Genomic DNA, 10,347 nt, shown 5'->3' with positions numbered 1-10,347 from the left:
TTGAGATTTGAAAGAGTTTGAAATTTGAAAATTTTCTATATAATCTAAATTGAATACACCCCCTAATATTTTCCATTATATGTAATAATTTCTAAAGAGAATTGTTAAATAAGCTCCACTTTTTACTATATAAGTTCCACTTTTAAATTTTAGACATGTTTAGTACACATTTGCCCATAATTTTTAATAGTGAAATTCTTGGAATTTGTTGTTGCTATGGATAGTTATGTCATTTGCAAGACACATGGAGCTTAGATAGTATTTTTTAAAGTTTATTTATCAATTCCCTTTCTAAATTTGGCATCAGTTTTTCTACAAGTTATCAAATTTAAAAATTATACTAATGTTTAAATTTTATTATATGATCCTTTAACTATAATATCCTTTGTCTAGAAAAGGGTATGATATAGTTTGTTATTATTGATAATTACTATACTATATACTATTTATTATTATTATTATTATTATTTATAATATATTACTAATATTATTATTATAATTATTATTATTCTAGTTTATTAATTATTATTCTTTTGCTTCTGAGTGGTCTTCTTGTTGGGCCCATGGGCTCATATGGTCTAGAAATGTCTCTCCCAATCAAGCGGCCCACAAAATAAAATCTCAAAACCCTAATCTTGACTTTATAAATTTATATACAACCTTTGCCCACCTATCTTTGCACCATTCCTTACATTCATCAAAATCCAAAATCATTTTTCACGCTAGAGGTGCCACAAAGCCATCACCACCTTTGCCATCATGATGAATAATAGAGAGGAAGGTCACAAAGGAAGAAAGAGGACACAAAAATGTGTAACAAAGGAAGAATGGTGTTTTTTATGCTATGTTGGGGGACTTCTTCTATTTTGTGATCACGAGTAAGTTCCTTGAACTATTTTTATGATATATATTTATATAGACACACACTGGTCTATAACTCGTGCGGTGCACGATTGTTTTAATCCTTATATACTGTAAATGATAATTTTAATATGTTGTTTCTGGGATTTGAACATCACACCGCCTAATCATAACAATAATTTTTAGGATTATATTATATGGTTATTTCATTTGAATTATCTAACGGTTGTGTATTGAGTGACCAAACTATGAAATGACCAGATAATCGACGAAACTTTTAATGTTATGTCGATGAAACTTTTAATATTCGCACTTTAATATAATAGTATATATTTATATCATTCTCTGTGTGTGTGATGTATGATTTTGAGATAGACCACTTCAAATAGGGAGGAATTATTTTTTGTTTGGGGCTGCAACATAGAAGGATTAATTAAAAAATTTGAGATTTGGGCGATAAGATTGATTAATATCCCAAGCCCGACCCTTGTTCCCTGCACTGCTCTTAGGTAGTAATAAAATGTAATATTTATATAAGATAAGGTTTAAAGGAGAACTTTTGTAAAAGGAGAACCGAGATAACAATCTTTAAAAATTATTTATAAAATCGAAAAATTGAGTAGTTTCAAATATTTATAATTCTTCCAAAAGAAACCAATCACAAACAATTTTTTTTCAAATATAAAAAAAGATCACGAGAAAACCTTATAATCTGGGAATTTTATAGATTTTAAAATTCTATTTTCGAATCACATATATATTACAAGTTTTTTTGAATCTCGATCAAAAATTTGGAAATTTTACATAATTCTTTTTATAAAATTTAATTACTGATTCAAATTTTGATGTTAAAAAGAAAATATAATGAAAACCAAAATGTTAATATACATTTTATTTCATAAAAAGAGGAGAAAAATATTTAGAATCTCGTTTTAAATATCAGGTTTTTAATTTCTCTTTCTAACATTAAATCTTACTAATATATGAGAACTAATCTCCCCTAAACAAATTTAAATCTACTTTTAATGTAGGCTATTCATTTGAAATCTATCTTCTTCATCCCAACCATCACCACATCCTTCCTCCTCACCTCACCCCTCCAGCCTATACGTCCGGCTACACCATCCCACACCTTTGTCTACCACCTATCCCTACTGTCTTCCCACCTAAAATAACCTAAAATCATCAATGTTGATAAAAAATTACCAAAGTCAAAAAAATCACCATGGTTGTGTTAGGAGGAAACATACACATAACGAGATTCAATCTACCAATGCGGAGTACACACAAAACATGTATGACACGAAAAATCTGTGTCCCAACTTGTATTATTAATCCAAACAATTATCATTAATGCAATAGATACATAACACCTCAATAGTGTCCCAAGCCAAACAATGCTCAACCAAACAATAAGAATCAATCAAGGATGTCTAAGCCCAATACTTAAGCATCCGCTCACGAGCGATACTTAAGTCTACATCTTAGACACTCCTCTCATCAATCAAACACAATGACTATTTATATATAGCCATCACAAAACTTCGCCAAAATAATATACATAATCCTATTATAATAATAATTGTCTACTCATATAATTATTGCCTAATCCAATTGTGATAATAATTTCCTACCCATACAATTATTACACAATCCAATTGTTATAATAATTATATTATTACCCAATCCAATTATATCTTGTATCACCAAGCCCAACCAGTTACATTGGGTTGAAACCCAACAATCCTCCCCTTTAACCTAATACTCTAGAGTAGATTAAACGGAAACCATCAAAATATCAACGTCTCTTCGCCGATGCCTCCCCTTGAAAAAGAATTCATTCATCTCATTCTTCCAACTTTTGAGAATCACTAAAACCCGTATAGTGACCACCAAACTATCGTTCTTCATAATAGCGACATATCCATCCACAAAATCGCATGTATCAATCATGAATTCTCCTTTCATCATTGAGTCACCCAATCGTTGCTTTCACAATTCTTTGGCCTCTTGAAGAAGAACAACAACATTAGCCAAAATATTCTCCTGATTGATCAAGCCACTAAAAAAATTCCGATCATCTCTTTCATCTCGTGTCGAGTCTAAACGATTTGATCCAGGTTGCAAGTCGACCGTCATGCAGCACTTAACTTTGTCTATTCCCTCGTTAGTATGCTTCTTGTCATTAAATCCATCATCGTAATTTGCCATGCCAAATGAACCTCAAACTTTCATCCAACTCAATTCACCAGGAACCTCGATTCTGATACCACTCATTAGGAGGAAAACACACAATTTTTCGAGATTCGATCTATCAATGCAGAGTATAAGACATTTATGAGTTATGACACATAAAACCCGCGTCCCAACTTGTATTATTAATCCAAACAATTATCAATAGTGCAATAGTTACATGATACCTTAATGGTGTCCGAAGCCAAATAATGCTCAAGCATACAATCAAATAATAACAATCGATCTAGGATGTATAAGCCTAATACTTCACATCCGCTCACCAGTACTTAAGTCTATATCTTAGACACTCCTCTTATCAATCAAACACAATATGACTATGTATATATAGCCATTATGAAACCTTGCCAACAAGACATACCTAATATGATTATAATAATAGTCTACTCATACAATTATTACACAATCCAATTATGATAATAATTGCCTACCCATACAATTGTTTCACAATCCACCTATGATAATAATTATATACCCATACAATTATTGCCCATCCAATTATATCTTAAATCACTAAGCCCAACCAATCACATTGGGTTGAAACCCAATAGGTTGAACTACTCCTACCACCACACTGCAACTATGTACGTCCGACCACCCTCCGAGCACTAAAATCAAAAAAGTTACCACCGTCAAAAAATAATCACTGCAGTTAAACATATAAATCACTAGAAGAAAACCTTCATAACCACCACACAACAAGCACATCTGTCCATTATCTTCGATCATCACCTAAAATCATCCAACATTATACTTAAATTATTATATGTAAATACAATTACTACAATCGACCAAAAAATCACTGAATTGAATCACCAACTGTATTAAAACAATCAGGAAAAATCATCGAACTTCGAACGAAATCACCAAACATTCATATATGAGAAAAATCGAAACATAGGTCGGAAATTTGAATGGCGATAATAGTAAAGAAGACAGAGTGGTGCATTTTGAAAATAACAATTTTATAGTGAAAGAAGAGTGAGAAAAAGGAAGTTGAGTCAAGAGAATGGCGATGCAAACTGACAAAAGGATATGTGGATTAGTGATGATCGATCTAAAAATGTATTGTTGAATAGGGGATAATAAATTCGACCGGAATCTGATGAAGACCAAAATTTGAAGACGAAGTATGATTCAGTGAATTTAGGAATTTTTTGGTTAAAAATAAGGGAATTGAGTTATTTTCTATGATGAAATTCGTGTACAATAAACAATTATTTAACCATTAAATATAATTTTATAAGGCGGAGAACTTATATTATTGTATAACATTATAACATTTCCAATATGTTTTGGCAGACTACTCAATTCGAGTTTACACCAATAAATTTGAGTATTCGTTATTCAGTAGTCGAACTGAGTCGCGTGTTGATGTATATATATATATGTGTGTGTGTGTGTGTGGAATACCTAAAATGGTAAACAAATCTGTCATCTACTATTTTTCAGAAATTGGTTTTGGTTTTTTGTTTTTAATTTACATAATCTTTTTCCCTTTCTTTTTCTTTTTGTTATTATTCTACACAGATTTTATCAATTTTTTTTTAAAACTAATTGTTTCAAGTACATTCTCAACATTCATACAATTATTTTGAAAATATATAGGTAATTACATTGGTTTACATGTTGACAATTAATAAATTTTTTCTGGGTAAAGCTTAACATAAAAGAAACATTTTTCTTCAGAAATAGGACATGCAACTTGTTTAAATTGCCAGTCAGAGTTAAATCATCGGAAACCAACTTGATTTTTCAGTACATATATAGACTATTTCCATGAACCATGATGACTATATGAAAGTTCATTTTATGTTATTAGTTCCTGTATTTTGTGTCATTAATTTCCCTAGATATTTACCATGTAATAATTTTAGTTTTAGTGCACATTTTATCTCTTTCATTCCTGAGTAGAGCCATTCTCTAAGTAATGTTGTTCCCAAATGTTTCAGAGATTGCATAAAAGCGTGCCACCCTAAATGTATAGGCAAGGATGATTCAGTCGTCAACACCGGAAATTCCTGGACTTGTGGTATGTAGTTAAATATTTAGTTTTTTGTTTGCAGTCTTCCTTTGCCTCATTTGAATGTGCTCAATACATGCCATATGGGTCACCGAGGAGAGTTGATCTTTGTGTTCACATATATTTTATTAAATTGTTGTTTTAGCCTTTTTAATGTTTTTGTTTTAAGAACAAATTTGTAATTTAATTCAGTGGAATATCATAACGATGTATTTTTGTTTGGAGCTCGAATGTTCATTGTTCTGTCAGCAAATAATTTACTAACATATAAAACTTATGCTACTGCTTCAGATGCTCATTCTTGCTTCATATGCCACAAAGGCCATGATTTTATTTGCGTGGGCTGTCCAAAGGCTCTTTGCAGGCACTGCATTGGGCAAGTTGAATTTGTTCAGATTAGAGGAAACAAGGGTTTATGTCATGTCTGTTTGAAGTATGGGCTACTAGTTGAAGAAAAAAAGGATGGTGATTATGACAGGGTACGCTTACTTTACAGATAATAAGTAGATACACGAAATTATAGTAATATTTTCCAATTCCTTTTACCTCTAAAATTTTATCGTTTGTGAATACTATTAAATTTGAAGTATTTCAATCAGAAAGTTATTTGAAGAAAATATTTGCTGTGTCATCTTCAGAAGTAGGAAACATATATAAAATATATGTAAAAATGAAGAAGAAATTGACCGTCTTGGAAGTTTCATTTCTCGCATGTGCTTCAAAGTTACCTTATTATCTCTTATTTATAGTATTTTCTTCAACTTAAAATTGAATATCACGACTGTCTGTTAGGTATTTCTACTTGTCCATGGTTCTTGCTTGGTTTATGGGACAGTAAATTTTTTTACCATGGAATAATTGTAGATAATAAATATGATCACCTAATTGTTCTTAGCGTCATGTTCTTTATCGCTGGGGTGAGGTGGGGTTGGGGAGGATTAAGATCAAGTTGGAGGTGAGATGATTGATGCAGGTGGTTATTCTATGTTTTGTACTATAATGGCTATGAATTTTCTTTATTACTTGTCTTACTGTTTGCATGCAGAAATTTATGGAGCACTTTGGTTTAGCTTGGAAAATTATCAGGGAGAGAGAATCCTTGACTCTGAAATATCTCCGCTCTGCGGAAGATAGAATGAAGAAAGGCGAATTCTATATGTCTTGTTGCGACTCAGATGAGAATGATGGTGTGAAGTCAGATATATATGACAAATTCCCAAAGAAAAACTTGAAAGCTCGCAGGATTCCTCCACTCCAGTACGCGTCAATAGAACCTGAGAACATGACTCTGGTCTACCTAAAGAGGGGATTAGTTAGGAAACTTCTAAAGGGACCCAGGACCTTGTTTGATGACAAGTTAATCGGAAGTTTCGTTAAAATCAGAGCAGCTAGGAATGACCGTTTTGACCAGAACATTTTTAAGCTCTTGCAAGTCACAGGTTAGTGTTGCTGTGTTGGTCGATGCATATGTCGTTCGAAGTTCGAACTGGGTTCCATATTATTTTATAATGGTACAAAGTTAGCTTCTTAAAGACTATAGGCCGGGTCACATGCATACCATCCTTATAGTATAAATTTAACTCTAATATTGTTGAATTATTTAATGAAATTGCAGATTTTAAAATAATTGACTTGTATACATGTAGTTTGTCTCTTATGATTGCTGGACCTTAACATGATATTAGTTACTATAAACAAAAGCAGTTCAGTTTATTCCTTCATGGATTTTCAGGCACAATATGGACTTACAATGGTGAAAATGATCCCGAGGTATTACTGCATATTTCAGGCATGGAGAATAAAATTAGTATCAATTTGCTCGAAAACTGTAACATAACCCAGGTAATTATATTGGTTTTAGTAAGTTTTGTCTAAGATATTATGTCTTGCTAAAAAATTCTTGATTCATGCTTACCTTTTTTTTCAATGTTTAAAATTATATTTGTTTTGTAAATTTTCAAGCTTATATTTGACTGTGAGGAATTTGGAACTTTGTTGCTTCTATTTATTTACAGGAAGAGTGCAAAGATTTGAAGATACGCATACAATGTGGCCTTTTAAAACAGCCTACTGTAGTAAGTACTGTCCTTAGTAGTAGTGTTATGTTATGATTTGTTATTTATTCTGTATCATCTCATTGAGTTTGACATCATCGACTATTTTATCTAGCAAAAAAAAAACATCATAGGCTATCGACTTTGTAGCATCCCTTATAACCATGACTGTGATTATCCTTTATAAGCATCTTTTAGTTGTCCAACATTGAGCATGTATTTATATTTGACAGGATGAGCTTGAACAGAAGGCGATAATTTTGCACGAGGATATAACGAAACATGTAAGCATGTGTTTAATATTGATTGTGCTTAGTGGACCATTTTTATTTATGCTTAATATCTTACATAAAGTTGATCAGTATGTTTAACCTTTCTCAATTCCTCTTACTTCTTTCTGAATCTTCTATTTAATAAATTGTTGCGCTCAATAGTTTCCCTTTATTAGCTTAACTCAATCATTTGGTACATGTTTTGTTTTTACTTCAAGTGGATTGCTACAGAGCTGCAGAGGCTTAAAAATCGTTTTGATCTAGCTTGTGAAAAAGGGTGGAGAGGACAATATCCTTTATTATTAGAATAATTCCTTATATATGCTATTTATACTACAATTATTACCTCAATTGTTCACCTTCACCCATTGACCTCTGTACAATGATTGAATTTGAAAAAAAAAGAGACCTTCTCCTGAAATCTGATGAGCAGGCAAAGTTACTGAATACTGTTCCCCATGTGGTCGCTGCTGCTGAAGGGGAACTTGAACGTCTTTCTAGGAACTGTTTGAAAGCTCCAGTTACTGGCGGAAGTAGATCAGGTACAACATATACATTGAGTAATAGTAACAGTATAAATACTGATCTTAACTTTGCATGTTCCAATATGGAAAGGTTATTGATTTTGACACACCTATTGGAATATATTTAAGCATCCTTAATTTAATAGGCTACTGCTGCATTTAGCCATTTTAAAACCTAAACTTTGACAAGTTCTATTTATACCTAAATAATGTGAATTTCAAAAAATTTTAAACTGACCCCTGTCAAGCTAGTCCCGGCTTTGTGGTTGGTTAGTAGATGATACTTTTCTAAATTATTTATATAGGGGTCATTTTTACGAATTTCCAAGGATTTGATTCGATCTTGTTATTCTCAGGTAAATTAGCGGAAGATAATAGGCCACCAATGGAGGAAGAAGCCGAGGCAATACTTCAAACAGGAGGTCAGAGGTTCAGACCCTGTGATAGTCCATAGGACCCTGAGTTGTGCATTTAACCTAATATCAAACATCTCATTTTAAATTGAGATGCATGAAAAGTTATACTGAACATCTATTAATATTTGCTGAATTGCTCAACAAATATTAATAACACAATCATCGTATCTCCATGTTAACCTACCCGATTCTTTTTAAGATCTAACCATTAATATTTAGTTACTTAAAATCATCTCCAAAGGTTGGACTTTGACAAATCATCGTAAATTATAATTTTTACCTTTTCTATGCACATAATTTTCGACCCTTCTCCTAAAAAATGCCCCAATTATTGGCACCCCTTTAAAAAATTTATATTATTTAGTTATACTAATATATTGTATTTTTAAATTGTTATCCATATAATGATAAATAAGTTGGCACCTTGCTCAAGGGATGCCGACTTTTGGCACCCCATCAACTTTAATAGAGAGCCAACAAGGGTGTTGTGCCATGTCATGCCACGTGGAAGTTGGCACCCCTTGTTGGAGTTGCTCTAATGCTATGATTTGTGCATGTCTAAACAAATCCATATAACTAGCTCTATTTGAACCTAGTTGACATAGTATTACTGTATATCCATCGTCTTAAAATCATATCTTCTTCAATTTTGTCTGTTTACACACATTACAGATAGAGCATAACATACATATACTTAAAGAGTATTGCAGAGTTCAATACTTAATGTGCCAATTCAACAGTTACAAACCAATTACCAAAAAGGAAAACTGTACTTGATATTATTATATTATATTTATGTTCTTTAAATCATTGATTATTACATAGTGCAGTTGAGATATATTATTTCAATTGGCCTTTTCCACTTATTGTTTGATGTTTATGTGCCAACTACGCATGTGTTCTGCTTATTATGACAAACATCATTTGACAAATACTTGTCATGTATGTCGTATGTGTAGGAGATCAAGTAATACACAATCCAAGCGCATCTCTAGAGAGGACTCAAAGTATTATAATCGGTCCAGGGAATGATGAAGCAATCGGACATGAAAAAGCTGAGGGTTCCACAGCAAAAGAAGTTACAGAAGGCTAGTATATGAAATTAGTTAAATATTAATGTCATTAGTATTTCGTTGTTTCTTCTATTTTTTACAATTCTTTCAGTCTTAGTATCAATGGATGACAAAGGTATACTATTGTGTATTCTCCCGCCAGTCATGCATAAATTAGAAGACTAGAACCAACCAAACATACCCAGTATATCCCGAGTCTGGAGATGGTGGGATGTACACAGACCTTACTCCAATCCCAAAAAATGAAAAGTTTCTAAAAGGACTCCCAGATAAAATAATCCACTATGAGAAAAAATGTATAAAGAAAAGAATAACTGGTCTCGTGATTCTAATCAAGGAACAAGAATATATTAAACATAAAGCGGTAATAGCACATGTGTAAAATTTTAAAGTTTCTAGCATGCAATATAGAAGGAAAGGGGCATAGTAAGCAAATAAGATGATCATCACACTCTATTGAGAACTTCAAACCCTGTACAACCCACGTCTTGCACCCCATGATATGGGATTTGTTAAACTTACCAAAGATCACCTAGTTTAGTTCAAAGTCTCTAAAAAATCCTATTTGAGGTAATACCTTCTTAAATCTAGCCCTCTACAGATCACTACGCCCTCTAGTACTTCCTCCTACAAACATGACCAAACAAACGTTAAGCGCAGCTGACATAGTATTATTCTATCACTCTAACGTCACGTTTTCTCCATAATATCTCTTTTACACACAGAAGAGACGCTACATTATACAGTACTTGCACAGTTTATATAGTTCACAGCTCAATGAGTCAATATTACAACCCAGATTTTACGTGGGAAAACTTATTGATAGCCAAAACCTCAAAACTCTCAGTCACAATGTTGCTTCTCTAAACAT

General features: G+C 32.4%; 1 protein-coding gene across 1 annotated transcript; it reads left to right on the top strand.

Annotated features, from left to right (window-relative positions):
- Window positions 1-759: 759 nt before the first annotated feature.
- On the top strand, window positions 760-9,493 carry LOC141706924 (uncharacterized). Its single transcript, XM_074509816.1, has 10 exons — window positions 760-878; window positions 5,067-5,146; window positions 5,429-5,616; window positions 6,183-6,576; window positions 6,870-6,979; window positions 7,153-7,212; window positions 7,425-7,475; window positions 7,682-8,005; window positions 8,344-8,409; window positions 9,363-9,493. The coding sequence occupies exons 1-8, from the start codon at window positions 760-762 to the stop codon at window positions 7,772-7,774; spliced, it is 1,095 nt and encodes a 364-aa protein (XP_074365917.1). The 3' UTR covers window positions 7,775-8,005; window positions 8,344-8,409; window positions 9,363-9,493.
- Window positions 9,494-10,347: the final 854 nt, after the last annotated feature.

This window comes from Apium graveolens, chromosome 1 (assembly GCF_009905375.1).
Source record: "Apium graveolens cultivar Ventura chromosome 1, ASM990537v1, whole genome shotgun sequence".
Lineage (NCBI taxonomy): Eukaryota > Viridiplantae > Streptophyta > Magnoliopsida > Apiales > Apiaceae > Apium > Apium graveolens.
Note: the sequence above shows the minus strand (reverse complement) of the source record. Positions and strands in the feature narration are given on the sequence as shown.

Excerpts from the sequence above, each read along its gene's own strand:
- LOC141706924 (XM_074509816.1), top strand. The coding sequence starts at position 760 with ATGATGAATAATAGAGAGGAAGGTCACAAAGGAAGAAAGAGGACACAA. Across the intron at positions 6,980-7,152 it reads AAAACTGTAACATAACCCAG|GAAGAGTGCAAAGATTTGAA; the intron begins GTAATTATATTG and ends ATTTATTTACAG. Across the intron at positions 7,213-7,424 it reads TTTTAAAACAGCCTACTGTA|GATGAGCTTGAACAGAAGGC; the intron begins GTAAGTACTGTC and ends TATATTTGACAG.